The 17385-nt window shown below is 34.4% G+C and overlaps 3 protein-coding genes across 3 annotated transcripts in view; 2 read left to right on the top strand and 1 right to left on the bottom strand.

Moving 5' to 3' along the window:
• The window catches only part of LOC132543241 (protein disulfide-isomerase TMX3-like), a 198173-nt gene extending 196162 nt beyond the window's left edge, over positions 1-2011 (bottom strand). The window contains exons 1-3 of the mRNA XM_060206724.1: positions 1966-2011; positions 1831-1876; positions 224-263 (exon numbers count right to left, since the gene is read on the bottom strand). Of these exons, the coding sequence (XP_060062707.1) occupies positions 224-263; positions 1831-1876; positions 1966-2011 (132 nt within the window). The remainder of the gene's footprint in view (positions 1-223; positions 264-1830; positions 1877-1965) is intronic.
• Positions 2012-2109: 98 nt separating this feature from the next.
• LOC132543258 (uncharacterized) lies at positions 2110-10415 on the top strand. The gene is made up of 15 exons (XM_060206740.1): positions 2110-2136; positions 3292-3471; positions 4044-5238; positions 5566-5847; positions 6130-6516; positions 6625-6819; positions 6986-7120; positions 7349-7594; positions 7702-7899; positions 8072-8224; positions 8447-8665; positions 8867-8992; positions 9227-9439; positions 9566-9829; positions 10157-10415. Exons 1-15 carry the CDS (start codon positions 2110-2112, stop codon positions 10198-10200), a joined length of 3864 nt encoding a protein of 1287 aa, XP_060062723.1. The 3' UTR covers positions 10201-10415.
• Positions 10416-14521: 4106 nt separating this feature from the next.
• Positions 14522-16712, top strand: LOC132543248 (prefoldin subunit 4-like). The gene is made up of 4 exons (XM_060206732.1): positions 14522-14591; positions 14937-15041; positions 15783-15853; positions 16315-16712. Exons 1-4 carry the CDS (start codon positions 14568-14570, stop codon positions 16517-16519), a joined length of 405 nt encoding a protein of 134 aa, XP_060062715.1. The 5' UTR covers positions 14522-14567; the 3' UTR covers positions 16520-16712.
• Positions 16713-17385: the final 673 nt, after the last annotated feature.

Below are 17385 nucleotides of genomic sequence, written 5' to 3'. Positions count from 1 at the left end.
TCTGAATCTACATCTTTATATCAGCTCATGTCAAAATCTTGTGAAAAATATTTGTATGTTGTCTATTTATAGACTGAAAGATTAGATCAAGGCACTAGGTCATGAAAACTACAAAAGTATCAGATTAAACACAATCGTTCGAATGTAATCAAATTTTCATTTTCACTTGTTGCTTATCACAAAACAGAAACAGATACATTAAGAAAATACACAACCTACTCACCTCAACAAGCCAAGGGGCTTCTTTATGAACTTCTAAAAATCTACAATGAAACAAAAACAATTATCTTTCTGAAGAAAATATGGAATTCTGTATATCTGTCGTTATAGTAGTTACCTGTGTCAAGGCACGATGAATCCCCCAAGTCCCAATAAATATCAACATCAATGTTTGCCAACTACTACCGACAACAAACATCACCTAATTTATTCAGATAATATCTCTCACAACAATTAAATCAAATCTTTATTTTCCTCTACTGTCTATGGTTCATGTGTATATTGCAAATTCTACAGAATCATCTCCAAACAATATTGAAGTTATCATGTGATATGTTGCTGATATAAATGTACACCAATATAAGGTGAAAAGTGTGACGATAAAGCTATAAGAATAAAATCACAGTGAAAAAAATTGGTCAAATTGGCGACCTGGTATACATACAAACAATGTGCTATCCCTTGCAAAAGTAAATTTTAGATAAAATAGCAGACAAAACCATTGTTAGGCAACAGGTTTAAGTTGTTAATAGAAGCAAATAATTCTGAAACAGGTTCAGCAGATAGTAATTGATCCTTTCCTTCTTTCAGGTAATTTCTACTATAATTTTTGATGATTATGGATGGGGAGATTTTTATCGGTACACACTGATTGTTAATTTTGTTATATCAGTCAGTAATTTTTTAAGGATTTAAATGAATTTTTATCCTGTGTGTCTAGAACATCATTTACAAATTTATAATGAAACCCATTACTAATAGTGAAATGGATACTCAAAATTTGAGTGAGTCCTACAGGAAAATCAGGAGTCCAGAACTCAGATATCTGTGACCCAAAAATTACTGATTACTGATTGGGAGCTCTGTTGGTATTGTCTGGAAAGTGGTAAAAACAAACTTTTTCATGTGATTGTCTTCAACAGATGTACGCTGGAACTATTCTTGCAACATGGAATACAAAATATCTGTCCTCTTGATTATGGAAAACTATCTTGATGAACAACATATCTTTTCATGAGAAATAATTAAAATGAATTTAACCAGGGAGGTATAGGACATATACGTCCCTGATTTAACACATACATTTGTGGTTTGAAATAATGTTGTCAAAAATTGTTGAAAAAAATACAATTCCACCAATCAAGATAAGAGCATGTCTGATTTCTTGTTAACATGATTTACGCTTTAAGGCTCAGATACATTATGTTTCTCATTAAATGAGAAATACATGGGTGCCTAAGTGTGCTGTCATATTTGTTTGAATTCTGACGCTTATGAAATTTCCTTTAAAAGTAGGTATACACGACTCGAGTGAAATCATGAAACAGGCAATTCAAAATTCTAAACACACTTTATATCTAAATTCAAAACGGCATCTTCTTCATCAAATTGCACACGCATAAGGCAGTGTCCATGAAAGACTGTAACACAATAAACAAATGCAATCAGGCGTCGCTGGCCTGTTTAACACCAGTCCTCCAGAAATGGATGAATTCACGCAAATGTCATCAATCTGTAGATGATCAGTTTGATCGACGACTTTGATTTTGAGCTATTGCCTCAGGCCAAACTCAGCTGATCCTACACTGGGGACTGGTTTGTCCATCTTACCTTTCGTCGAGTTCCAACACATGGCTGGATACAGCACACATCAGACCTACAATAAATAGAAAATGCTTTTAAAATATACTACTGTAGATGATAGTAATTATATATCATGATCGACACACTGAACCGATATCATACCAAATAATAGAACTGTCAAAACCGTCTTCCTTATGGAGAGCGCCATCTTTCAAACAATGACAGTTCCGCAGTTTATTAACACCTAAATATGAAAACGGAAGGAGGTGACGGATATACCCGGACTATTTATTTTATCGTAAAGACATGAAAAATAACTTTGACTGTATCCCGGTAAGGGTTTAGACCTTTTATCCGTCTAGATTTTACAGTTTTATTATATTCCCATGGCCAAAAATGAATGAGTCCGTGAATGCATCATATTTCGGCAATATTTACGTATTTAGATTTACATGCACAATGCGTTTGATGTGGATTTTAAGTTGTACTAAGCGAATTTTTTTTAAATGAATATCAAAGCGATCGTAAAAACTTGAAGCACGAGTTAACTTATCTTAGACGCTAGATGTCGCGAGAATTGTAATCACGTGACCGGAAATAGCGACGTATCACGGCAACGCCAGTAGTTTAGCAACTCACGAAGTGAACATTGCCGAACTTTTCAAGGAGGGAGATTTTAAATTACATTTTACTGCGATATATAGAAAATGAGACAAGTCAAGTCGACAAAAATCTTGCACGCAAGACCAGTTAACACAAGTAAGTAATAGCGATAAGAATATTGACCAAAAAGTGTCTCAGTAATTATAATAAATGATTTGTCACTGTCGTTCTACCGTGTGTTGGGGGGGGGGGGGGGGGGGGGGGGGGTATTGAAAACATGCTTGAGCAAACAGACCGAGAGAAATTAGAGCAACCTTTGTTGAACTGATCGTATGTATGCCATTGATTGATGTCATGTATTAATTTATATAATCATTACAATTTACCATGATTTTCATTCAGGTATTATATAATTGGGGCCCTTTCCAGATTACATATGAATCCTTCTTTGTATTCCTAAAGACATTCCTGAAAATAAACGGGTTCTCTTTTAGTTTCAAGTGATTTAATGATAATTTAAACTCTAACCATGATTTGTATTGACGCTGCTTTTCTTTCAAAACGCGATCAACTTTGATCTGTGTATTTTTACACAAGCTAACAAGGCAAAAGAGAAGGAGCTAAATACATTTTAACAAATACTATTATGTAAACATAATTATCGCTACAAGATACTCAATACATGTAATGATATATGTGTTTAATTAAATTAAAAATTTAAACATATATAACCAGGTGAACATGTACAATCTATGTAATGTCTTCTTTAAAGTATATGCTGTGTGGGAGCTCTAGTTGTATATTGTTAATGTCATTCAATTTCAGGCCTGGCATGTTTAATTAAGATTAAATCTGAGATGTTTTATCAAATCAAATTAAAAATAGGTCATTGAAAACAAATATGAGATACAAAAAGATGATGACTACGCCGACGTGGTCGCTGTAGTAATTTTGGAGTGTTTTTTTTATTTGGCAGGCATCAATGAAAAGAGTCCAAGCTCCGGAGAAACCAATCTTCTAGATTTAGAGATCGACGGACTCAAACAGCATATTGACAACAGTATCGTGAGTAAAATATTCAGCATTCTGATAATTAAGTAAACACTGGTGATCACCCACCACGACCACATTTTCTCTGAGAAACGCTTGTTTGTGAATGCTTTTGTTAAACTATAATATTAGAATAAAAATTATGTATGGAAAGTGAAATACCAAGGTTCTATTTGTGCCGTTCCTATTAGATCAAGCAAACACCATGATGAATACAAATTTGCTAATGTTGTTCTGCCTGGCCCTAGGTGCTCAAAGTTTTTTAGAGTAAAAGTGATAGGTGGAAATATTTTAATACAAGTTTAACAAAATTAGGAATATTCTTACTAAATTTAAAGCTGTAGATTTGTTGAGACAGTTCAGATAGATAATATTGAGTGCCAGTTTGGTTTGAAAGTAATTGTTTCTTTTTAAATCAATGGCGCTGTTTAAAATGTCCAATACTTCAATCATTTTCATTTACTTACACTCACCAAGCTTTGAACAGCTTGGGCTATATATATGTGTGTCGATAGATTTTATGAAATTAAAAATCGTTAATATTGCAACACACGAAATAAGCAATGGTTCTTTTTCATTCACCACAGAAACGTCATATGGATATTAGATCGGACATCAGAAAGGAGGTTGACATGTTGAGACAAGAAAACATGGATTTTGCTGCAATGCTCCACAGAACTGATGAGACATTCTATTTACACCAGGATATATTTGAAGAAGTCAACAGACTGAGGTCGATGAATGTGAGACTAAAGGCTATGTTGTGTTTAGATGGTGTGAAATCAATAGAGGCATTTGGCGTTAGGACAGCATCAAGAACTTACCCAAAATATGTTCAACCACGCTTGAGTCACGCCTCTCCAATCACTCCACAGACCAATAAACATGATATCTGCACAAACAGGACAGGTGAATCGAGTCATTTGTTTGAGAGAATCGATAAACTGGAATCAGAAATGAAGAATTTCCTGAGCGAAAACCTTTTGCATGAGAGAAAAGAAACCCATCAACCGAAACATGTTTTGGATGTTGGAATGCGAGGCTCAGTGGAAAGTACAACAAACAGCATAAGGAATCTTCCAATGGATGACAATAATACTATCAAACCAAGAACAGTCGTCAACACTAAAGACAAACAGGGATTTGATCGAATGACAGATTGTGATGCAGATAAAAGAACGAAAGTCCATCAGTGCAAATGTCAAACAATACACCATGAAATCAAAAGTGACGAACCTGTTGATGGACCTCATACATATTCCACTTTCTGGATAAAAAATCCAAATCTCTTATGTGATAAAATGAATACTGGCATGAACTTTGTGAGGTCAACAGCTGAAAGCGCCTCACCCGATGACAGAAATATCAACATGAATTCATCCAGATCAGATGACAGAAGTGGGAATACAGTGATTGTAAGCTCATCCAGACCGAATTGCGAAAGTGTCGTTCATGAAGACATGAAGACCAACACGAATGATTCAAAGTCAAAGATAGATCATGTCTTACATGGCAACAGAAATATCACTGTAAACTCCCCAAGAAAATTGGAAAGTATGCTCATCCTGGTACATCCGAAGAGGTCAGAATCCGGAACAATGATTGGGTTTGATGTAGCAGAGAATTTTGAAAACACAGCCAAAGATAAGAATAAACCATTTCATCACCAGGTGAAATCTACTTACTGTGAGCCAACCCAGCCGTCTTTTCATATGGAAGTATCGGATTTGGTACCCAGCTCTGTTGGTGCACATATCTCTGTTGAAGATTTAGAGATCCGAGGTAGGTCAAGTCAAGTTTTTGTCATAGGGACATATTTCAATGGCCTGCTTTTTCATCGCTTTGTATAATATTTGCCAACCTAGAAATACAGTCGTAACAATTGGTGCAAAAACGGAATTTGAAAACAGTTTGACATTATCAATAAACAAAACCTGAACCTGTTTCAATGACGCTATTTATATGATTACAATAATATTATATTTCCGGTCCTCTAACTCAACCTCTTATTATTATTTATGTTAAGCAGATATTACACTGTTTTCTATTAATCAGATTAAAATTAATGTGTCCTTGTAAATTTCATAACAGTGTGTATTCTTGTTACAGATATCTACAAGGATGCTTCAAATGATACAGAAAATTCCATAACACCAGAAAGGACACTCAAATTCTCAACACCTTACAAAGTGGTGTCTACAAGGCACATCAGACCAAGAGAGGTTCCACGGTTGAACATGGGGGACTTGGTATCGGTATCGGATGTCAATATTGCCCAAGTAACTGAGGAAACCATTGAAGATCTTCTGTATGATCCAGACTGCAGTGTATCATACATAGACATCAGTGATGGCAGTGGATGTAAAGATTCACAAACAAATCCTGCCGAAAGTAAGAATTTGACCATTTCAGATCCGACTTCTGCATGCGTGTCATTATCTTGCTTATCTTATCATTAAGAAGTGTTTGATTTTATCTTTTAATCAAGTGACCCATTCAGTGTTCTTTCTGTTAAAATGATTAAAATGATACTGTTGACAAAAAGACCTGCATCATGGAGAAGTTCATAATTTCTCTTATGTGTATTTGAAAAGCATGTCATGGTTCATAAAACATCAGCATTCATTGTTTATCCATATTTTGTCAAACACATTTGTTATTTACAAATTGTAGATTTTGTTCGCTGCGAATCAACAGACAATGCGCCAGCAGATCCCGAACTAGAAGTATTGCCCAATGATTTGCCAACAGGAAATTGTGCTTTAGACAACACTAGCACAACATATGAAAAAGCTACGTGGAATGATACACCTATTGCAAATAGCAAGCATTCTTCACCAGCCTGTGAAAATAGACTGCAGGCCGATGCGCACCAGTTGAACTGGCACAATGTGAATGCATATACGTCACATACTGGTGAGAACTTAGTACCAAATATGCCAACTGAAGGCGAGGAAGACAGATATGCCCATTATTTGGAGTTGTGCAACACCACAATGAAGTTGACAAGTATAATCCAGGATATGTGTGCCAACAAGTCTATTCAACGAACCGATCAAGGTACGTTAAACTTATTCTTTTTAACAATGTGTTATCTTTGTCATTTAAGGCAAGCTTGAGTCACATATTTCATTCAGACAAATTACTGTAGGTGTATTTGATTTGCAGAATTCTTACAACATTTGAATCAGAACGAAGAGTTGTACACAGCAAAGTTGGGGATCAGTAGTGAAAATGTTGTTGCGGTTGAATCAGACCCTGATGTCGTCCAGTTAGACAAAAACAACTTCCCCTGGTTATTTCCTCATGTTGAAGAGAGAGAAAACTGTGAAACAAACGACGAAGAAGATGCTATCGACAAAGGTATGGTTCAAAGCATCTTAAAAATGGTATTTTATAAAGCCAGTGAAATATTCCTTTCATTACGCAAAGATCCTTTCTTGAGAAGTGATATAAGAATGATATTTCAGCTACACGAGTCACCATCCAACTGGATATCTTACATTCATAATATTTTTATCTTTTGCAGAAAGAAGCACCCTGCATGTGACAGTACCATATTGCACGATGGATAGTGCACGCTCAGACGTGTCCTGTGCAGATCTAAATGTAGACAAGGAATCACCAAATCTAGGATCTACTAGGAGAGAACACTATCCAAAGGGTAAGCTGGTATAGGTTAATAATTTTGATCACACAATAAAACACCTATCTCTCTCGCTCTCATTACAAGTGCAAGGTTGTGGTGAAAAAGTAAACTCCAATATCAAACTTCTGAAACGCATGAAATATATGTAATCTTTATGAGAAAATGTACAGATGTGTATTTTTGTCAAAATAAATGTTTCAACCACAGGACAATATTCCATTTCTATTGAATGCTATTTTACAGTCTGCTTAATAACTCCCGAGTCTCCGAGAGTCTGTATGGAGGAAACATTCACCACTGGAACAGAAACGTGGAATGATGTTATTGACACCGATCAATTGATTGTGCCAAGCGAACTCTCGTTGTCTTGCAAAAGACGACAGTCGTTGTCCATCTCTCTGTCGGAATCACACGAAGATGTTGTCAGACTGCTTAACTGGACCAATGAGGCAACTGCTACAGATTCGTCGGAAGAGAAATATAATCAATGTAATTATACTTATCAATCATCTAGAATCCATACAAGTTTGAATTTTTTTCTCAATACCATTAATAAGATAGCAAAAGCTTAAATAAATCTAATTTCTTCCATGCAGATTCATCTCCGCAAAATCAAAGATCAAACCCATGGTTCAAGGTTGAATACAATCTAGACGATGGCGAACAAACTGACTCCTATTTTAGCGACGAAAGTCCTAGGTCTGGCTATGAGGCGGATTCTGACATTTCTTGTATAGACTTGAGAGAGGAAGTCAAAAGCGTACGTTTTGCAGAGGAAGGACATGTTGTGAAAGGTAACACTATAAACATGTAGTATATTTAAAAGATGCAATATCTTCAGATATTACCCTGGCTTTGAAATTGGTTAAATCACAATAATTGACGAAGTGTAATTTGTTTACATTTACAATTGGCCTATCCAATTTATTTTTACATTTTAATGCAATTTGTATGTTTATTTATCAGAGTTCCTGAGATATTCCAGCGATGAGACAGATATATCGCAGAGTCCCCGTTTCTCTACTTCCGTTACATCGTCTGATGAGATCACTTACTTCACCGATTCAGAAGAGACAAACAGTTCATATATTACAGCCAGTGAAGACGATTCTGTAACTGGTATGTTCACTTTTCGTGTCTTCTTTCAGTCACATTTTGGTACATTATACTAATACATGTCACTATATATGCCTTCTACTATACGACAACATAATGAGTAGTGATGGTACTTGTAAATTTACAGCAAGGTAGTAAATAACTGTACAGGATTTCTTGTTTCGAAAAAAGAAACAACTTGGAAATGGATTCCAAGTAACGCCTTCTTTATACATTTTGCTGTAGATGGTCTGGACTCTCCGGATAGCTTAGTCGGATATGCACGAAGGAACCAAATGTGGGAAGAGAACTTCGTCGTAAACTACATGAACAAAACCCTCATGGAGCAGGAAAATAATGAACAAATTAGACTTTTGGTTGACCAGGCTAATGAAGACATTGCCAAAATACATGCAATTCGGATCCCTATTCTACTCGCGAAGGAAGATGAATATGAATTTAACGGTATGGTTTCTTAGTTTAAATACTTCTTTAAATAGTTCAAAATAAATTGTTTATATAGATATATACACAAGTCAAATGTTTTCAATTGTATTACTGTGTCCTGTTTCAGACTTCAATTTTCGTAATGTTTTGTTTTTATTAGCGTTGACTGAACAAAGACAGGTGATCAATCGACTGAAACAAGTATTTTATTCCTGACAGGTATGGGAGACGAGTCTGAATTGGTCACTGAGACCGTGGACAGCGCCAGGTCAGATGTGTCATGCATCGAGTTGAGCAAAGAAGTGCAGACTTTCAGTGAACTTATGGAAGGCCATGCTGTCAAAGGTAGTCTTCATCACGAATGTACATGAGAATAAGCCCTACACGCGTACACACACGTGTAGTTAATTAGTGTTGTTCAGAAAACTTAAAGCTCGTTCATAGTGTTGTTTTTTTCACGTGAGTTAATTAACATAATACTATATACATTGTATCTGTATGTCTTCGTAATACTTATCGCTTCGTCTGAAATATGTTCAAACTGTGTACGTTAGTACTGATCGAGTGGTCCTTTTACAGAGTTTATGGTAGATGTGGAAACCAACAAGGAAATAATAGACATCAGCGGTGATGAAGGAGAATCACAGCGGTGGGCAGTACCAACCACACACAAGACATACGAATTGGCGGCATCGGGATCCTCGTCGTCTGACGATCAGGTCGTTCTATCTGACATCGAGAATGGCGATGATTGGAGCGATGTTACTGGCAACGATGTCTCGTCTGTCAAAGGTATGCATATATATTAGTAGTTATTGGTTACAATAACATTTTTTTCAAAAACAGGCCGGAAGTTTGTTGTATAATTGTTAGCGTGGTCAGAGCATAAATCATTATATTGCGTTTGTTTCAATTCAGCATTTTCTGACATCGACCCACGTGACTTTGATAAAGAAGATCCGGGATCGTCTATGATAAAGAAGGACGGGACTGTACAAGATGATGTAAAGATTTTATCTACCATCTACACTGTCCCCCGATCTGATGATGAAAAGGTAGATAGGGATATCGACCTGGCTATATCTGTTGTCCCCAGTTTATCTGATCTCCAGAAACAAGGACCACGGGTCAGCCTTGAGATGTTACGTAAATTAAACTCGAAGCTGGAAAATGTAAAACAAGGTAAATTCTATTGAGTTCTTATATAGTATTTGTTTATTTAATTCGGGGCGGGATAGATAATCAAAATTCTCAAACTGCTTACAAAATAATCAGGTTCAAGTATCTTATCATTTTGTCAATACACAACAAACAAAATTCACGCCTTGTTTTGACCATTATCGAAATATATTGGGCAGAAATAAAAACACAGTTCATGTCAACCTTAAACGAATTATAGCTTTATAGAATGAATGTTATGTTTAGTGTAAATGAAGAATTTCACTATTTCAACCTGATAAGTATTGAACGTTGGGACTAATAATATCGACGATTTCTGTTATGTTTCAGGTTTGTTAGAGTCGAGCAAGATGTCGAAGTGGTTAGCACCATAGGAGGCAGTGTACATAACAAAGTTATTCTTCGTGGTGGTCAAAACACCAGTATCACAGAACCGGCCACCTCCAAGACGATGCAATGAAAAATGAATCGTTTCCACCTCTGAAAATCATTAACAAAACTGAAAAAAAAAGTAATTTATAAGAAATCTATCAATTAACGATTGTTCTTTATTTCTTTATATTATAAGTTTGTGATTAAATAAAGTCTTTTGACCCAATATATGTTTTTGTGTGATTTTTTTTATATACAAGAACTTAACTCCACTTTTCATCCAAAGATATTGCGTTCACAATAGTTTGCAACACTCGAACTTCAATAAAAGTCTCGCCTTTTTTTCGCTTTATCGTATCAGATTCTAAATTTGTATCAAAAGATGCTATTCATTTGTGACTTATGCAAACTGCCGGTGGACCTGTTTGCCAACGAATTCCAATAGTGACACTGCTAAGAATAATGTGAAAATACGAAATTTAAATATCTGGGCTAATGCATCTCGCCAGATTTCCCGTATATTTCTTTCGATCATTTTGAGTTACCTACGTCGCCTTCTTGGTTTAAAAATTTAGACCCTTGTCACAGATCAGGGTCTAAAAGGACGAAGCAGCTATATAATGTGTAGCGGATGGTGTTGTGTCAAAAAAAAAAAAAAAAAAAAAACCTCTGGGTTCGTTGAATGTTTAATCGATGTAAAATAGACATTCTGGAATATAAAATAAGACATGATCAAATACTCTCACAACGTCACAAATCTCTCGTTTCATATTCAACAATTCATACTCTTCTTTCATTAACACATTACATTTCACCGCGTGAAACAAAAATATTAATACTTCTACATTTGAATAAGATATAAGAACCAATAAAATACTTTATAACATGACCATTCCAACAGTAATCAAGTAAAATCACACTTACAACACGTATCGTGCGTTAACGTACAAGTCATGTATAAGTTTGCAACACTCCACAACATCAACTCGCCCGTCATTTATAGTAGAACTACAAATAAGAAATAACCTCTTATTCAATTTACAAAATACTTCAAGCAATAAATGCATAACGCTTATACATTGGTAAAGTAGAGGATTTACGAATATTATAATACATATACATCGTTGATTCCAAATATTACCCTGAACGTTCAGTTACCGTTAAAACATATCATTGAACATTATATCGTTCATACAAACTCTCATCACTCACAGGGAGAATATATTAGAAGAAATACTTTAACTAGAAAGAAATAAAGTTAGAGAAAACTTACCATAAAGACAAAACCCGAGGAACCTGACATTTTAACATCCGTCTAACCCGCAAGCCAGGATTCAAATGTACCCCGATGTAGTAAAAGACAAAAGACATATACCCAGGAAAAACTTTCAACCAATCAAACACCTTCGTCAAAGTCCGTCAAATGTCTTGTGTCCAGTCAGTCAGTGAATACTACTCACGTACACAAGTACGTATATATATACACTACACAAAGGGACGCGCGCTCGCCAATACGTATAAACGTTACGCGCGCAAGTAAAACGTGACACTAACGATGTGTTCGCGATGATAAATGATACACACATGTACATAACCAGTACATATATACTACCATACAAAATATAGATACTACAGGAATCACTACCAAAATACAAAATATGACCCTATTACAGATGCAGTGTAATTCACTGAATTTGCCTTAAAAGGTGTTATCCACTTAAATGTCTGTTGTGCTATATCATACGTACATCGTATATTACGTAATGAAAAGTGATTTGCATTTTTTTTTATGTTTATTTTATTTTTGCATTTTTTCATTGTATGTACACAAAGAAGTTCACACACACACGCCCTTACATACATACATACATATGTCCAACATGTATCATCATACACATTTTCATCACACACATCATCATTAAGCATGTATCATCATACACATCATCATTAAACATGTACCATCATACACATCATCATTAAACATATATTCTCATACACATCATCATCATACACATCATCATTAACATGTATCGTCATACACATCATCATTAGACATGTATTATCATACACATCATCACCATACACATCACAATTAACGTGTATCATCATACATATCATCATCATACAACACATCACCATTAACATGTATCATCATACACATCATCCTCATACACATCATCATTAAACATGTATTATCATACACATCATCATTAAACATGCATGTATTATTATACACATCATCACCGTACACATCATCATTAAACATGCATGTATTATTATACACATCATCACCATACACATCACCATTAACATGTATCATCATACATATCATGTAAGTATTATTATACACATCATCCTCATACACATCATCATTAAACATGTATTATCATACACATCATCATTAAACATGTATTATCATACACATCATCACTTACATGTATTATCATACACATATATACACATATATATCATCATTAGCATGCATCATCATACACATCATCACTAACATGCATCATCATCATCATCATCATCATCATCATCATCATCATCTACGGATTTGTCAAATTGTGAGTGTTCATCATATATCTAATGTACAGCATAAATAATCAACTTTTTTTATATTTATTTTATTTTTTGCATTTTTTCATTGTATGTACACAAAGAAGTTCACACACACACGCCCTTACATACCTACATACATACATACATATAAGAAAAAAGGAGAGAAGAGACAGATTATGATAGAAAATGGTTAGATAGAGGAGAGAAAGAAGGCAGATGGCTAGAGAGAGGAAGAGAGAAAGAAAACAGATAGGGAAAGAAACAGGAAGGAATTCAAGACTTAAATAAAACTATATAAGGCAGATGGTGATTTTAAATAATTTACCAAACTGAAAATTTGTTGGTACAGATGATGGCCATTGTCAGGGACTGGTAACCATATCAGGTTTATTGATTCATATTCAAAATTAAGTATTGAGTATCTTAATTATGTTTGAGTAAAAAAATCATATATTGATATAGTAACAGAGTGGTAGTAATATTAGTCGTTCATGATTTTTATAAATTTCTCCCATTTTTTCCACCCTAGTGCAAATTTGTCTTTAACCCTTTCCCCTTTAGTATACGTGATATATTTTTGAACCTTATAATAATCATGGATGGCACAGGTTAGAGCATTAATGCTGAGGGACTTATGTAAACATCTAGTTCTGTAAATATATTGTTTTATGAGTAAAATAATTTGGTTATCAACACTATATATTAGGTTGGTCCCATTATCTATCTTGCCAAAAAGTATTGTTTGTTTGTTAACAGTAAAAGGAATATATAAAGCATCTAGTAATCTATCTAGACTTTGCAAAAGATTCTGGACTTCATCACATTCCCGTGATTTGCATTTTATAAGCGGAGATAGAAATAAAACGAAAGAGGTACAATGTAATTTGAACTGTACTTCACATGTGCCTTTATCACATAATGAACAGTCTCTTTAGTTTTAACAAATTTATCATTCACATTAAAAAAATCTTGAAGGAAACTGGATATCTGGATCAGCAGCGAATAAACTGCAAACCCTGTGTACATTTCTGTGTTAACAACTGCTCAGCTACATCCAATCTAATATAAATGTTCATTATCTGTTGTCTTCGAATTTTTGTCAACCCGGCAATACTGCGGGAACATTTTAGGACCCAAACGTATTGAGTGTGTTCCCGATTACCCTATTACATATATAACTATTATAATACACTGTACTATCCATCTGTGGTGGGTTTTTTTTTTTTTTTTTTAAACAAATGTATGATAAATGTACAGTGCCAAATAGCAATAACATACAAAATGTTAAATAAAAATTAGGCATATTTTCAAGTCTGTCTTTTAGATATTACCGCGATACAAATGCTTATCTCCTGATTTCAAATAGTTCATATGGCAATCATCACGAAAGAGAAAGCCGTGCTTACAATAATCACCGACTTGAAGAAATTTTGTATTTGAACATGAAGAATCTTTCGTTCACCATCCATTAAAGCAGCAAGCATAAAAAAACAACAACACACCGTTTTTTGCCGTAAGCTCTGTTAAAAACAGCAAACATATGTATGTATGAAAGTTCCGTTACTGTTCCGTATTTTAAGTACTGGTAGGTTAGTCGTTTCTTAAATTAGTGACGTCTAATAAAAAAAATATATATATATATATTATAGACTTGTTTGTTAACATTTTATGACTACTTACCATTTAAAACAAATAATATAAACTTATTGTCAAGATGATCCCACATGATATAATCATATAATATATCAGTAATAATCAGTGTTTATCGACAAAATAGTTTGCTGCGGAGACGTGACATCGATCCAAGATGGCTGCCACCATGAAGAATTCGGTGCGTGTTTTGAGTTTTATTACATCTCTTGTTGCTATGGCATAAGTGTTTCATTAACATATAAATTCCCGGTAAATGTACATATATCTAATTTCAACGTAGTTATGACCTTGTATTAAAAGGTGTAATACGCTGTATTTCGCTGCTGTAATACTCACCATAATCTGAACATGCCGAAAACATGCCTGTATCTGTCAACGCCGGCTTTGACGCTTTACCCATTAATTAATCTCCACATTCACTGTTATATGAAAAATAGAAATATGATCGATGAAATAATATAGGAAAATCGTTGCTAGCTGCGACAAACGTGTCGATATTTTCACACTATGAAACATTTTACAGGATACAGACACACAGGTGACATACCAGGACCAACAGAAAATCAACAAATTTGCCCGCAATAACGCCCGGCTACAGGACTTAAGAGACGAGCAAGAAAACAAGAAGGTCTGTTTGTAATGATTGTCTAAATGATGTAGAAATAGATCAAACGAATAAGCTTTTTTTTTCATTTCATACAAGAAATTTATGGAGTGTCGTAACGAAAACATGAAGTTCAGAAAATCATTATGAAAACGAGAAACATACAATTCAATGAATGTATAATCTATGTATAACGCTTCGTATCTTGTTGTTTGTATACTAACAACAGAGTTAGACAAACATAAATATATGGTCTACACACACTTGTTCCCAGTTATACTAACAAGCAAATATTTGTTTTTCATTTTGTCAAGCATACAGAAAATGTAGGCAGAATTTCAGTCCAGTTTAAGTGTTTATGATTCTCAGCTGAATTCATATTAAGAATAAAGATTTTTTGCCACAATGATGTGTTGGATCCAGGGAAAAAGTTTAAAAGAGTTATTATCTGTCATCATTTCACATTTATAAACAATACACATATTAAACAATACCGATTTGGAAAAATACATGCAACTAAAAGGTGTTTTCTTGATATGAAGTAATATTATTGGAAACAAATTATGTCAAGACTCATTCAAGGTTTATACAGTAAAAGTAGCTTTTAAGTTCATACAGCACCTCTACACACAAGCTTATAATGCTGATATACATTTCAATAAAACAGGTGAAAGTCTTCTGTGGGTTTTCATTCCATGTAGAATAAGGAAAGACACAACAAATTAACAGGGTGTGTTAAATGTTTCCTTCCTTTGAATTTAACAGAAAGAGTTGCAGAATCTGGAGGATGCTGCTGATGAGCTTCTGATGCTGGAAGATGAAAGTGACGCTATTCCATATCCTTTCAGCATATCACTGAGGTCACTTCGACCGGGACAAGAATTTTTAATGAATTTTTTATATCATTAGGCATAAATAACCATGAGCTGCATATATACACCTACCCAATGGATTAAAACACAAATAATGAATTTTTAGACTTTTAATAACTATTTCTTTCGCAATAAGCCCATGCAGTGTGGACATTGGAAATCAATCAAAATTTATTTGTTAAACTGATATGCATCATAGTGATCATTGATGCACTAAAAAGTTAGTCAACTCATTATGATGAGGTTTCTCGCTCAAAAACAAAACATAGATGCTTGGGTTACATAATGCTGCTTTGTTAAAGAATTTGTGGATGGTACATGTTCCTCCACTTCAAATTATTTCAATTTAGATGTAATTTTCTTGTTACATCTTATTTAGAATTGAATGTTTTGCTGTCTGTTGTTTGTCCTTGACTTTAGTTTACTTATCAGATAGGAGAGGTCTTTGTCAGTCTGAACACTGATACAACCAATGAGATGTTGGAGAAAGCAAAGGAGCGTGTTCAGGAGGAGATCAAGGGCCTTGATGCACAGTGTGAGGTCCACAAACAAATCCTACAGGACTTAAAAGTGGAACTTTACGCTAAATTTGGCAATAATATCAACCTGGAAGCAGATGATGATTCCTGATATGTGTAATTGTAGAAATTCCTGGACTATTTCATATTTGTATTACCATTTCTTTAACAAGATGAGAAGGAGTAGTCTTCATAGTACAGCAGTTTCCAACATTCTCATTATCAGTTTTACTTTCAGTTTACCTGTACTTTACAAAGTAAACTGATAATGACATCTTCTTAAAATTAAAATGGTTAACATAAAACATTGTTATTTTTTCAATTGGTTTTACAGACATACTGCTATAGTTGATCCAGATGGATCCTTGAACTCAATAAATATTGGGTGGTCAGATGGCACAGTGGTTACACACTCACCTTCCACCTTGATATCCACCTTGATTCTTCAAGTGGATGTGTAAAACATGTGGGTCACCTGGCTGACCACTTGGACTTTTCTCTGGTTTCCTCCTACAAAAACACCTCTTGAGAACTTTTGTCCAGACAAAAAGATATTAATATCATCTGACACAGGTAGCATATTTCACAATCATTTAAAAATAAGTGAAGTTAATATTATTAGAATTATGTATATTTAGGATGATTTTTTTTTCAATTTAAGCTGATTTAGGAAACACCACATTGTTAGCTGATTTTAGGCATAACCTGTTTACTGTGGTCCATTTTCTGACTTTTACTACAATTTTTTTAAATTTTGGTCAGATTTCCTTCAAACTTGGTTGTCTTACTTAAAATGACATGAAATTATGCTCTCACAGTGACATTTGCATTACATATTTTCATTTCAATATTATGATTCAAATCTGTCCAAATTTCCTTTTTTAAGGCAGAGAGGGGGCATAGAAAGGATGCTTTTTAGTACATCACAATATTCTTGTCCATCTTTTGAAGACAAGGCAGTGTTCACATTTAGCAACT

The sequence above is a fragment of the Ylistrum balloti genome, unplaced genomic scaffold (genome assembly GCF_031769215.1).
Source record: "Ylistrum balloti isolate Yb309-2 unplaced genomic scaffold, AGI_CSIRO_Ybal_v1 Utg369746, whole genome shotgun sequence".
Taxonomy (NCBI): domain Eukaryota; kingdom Metazoa; phylum Mollusca; class Bivalvia; order Pectinida; family Pectinidae; genus Ylistrum; species Ylistrum balloti.
This window is presented reverse-complemented; position numbering and strand designations above follow the sequence as displayed.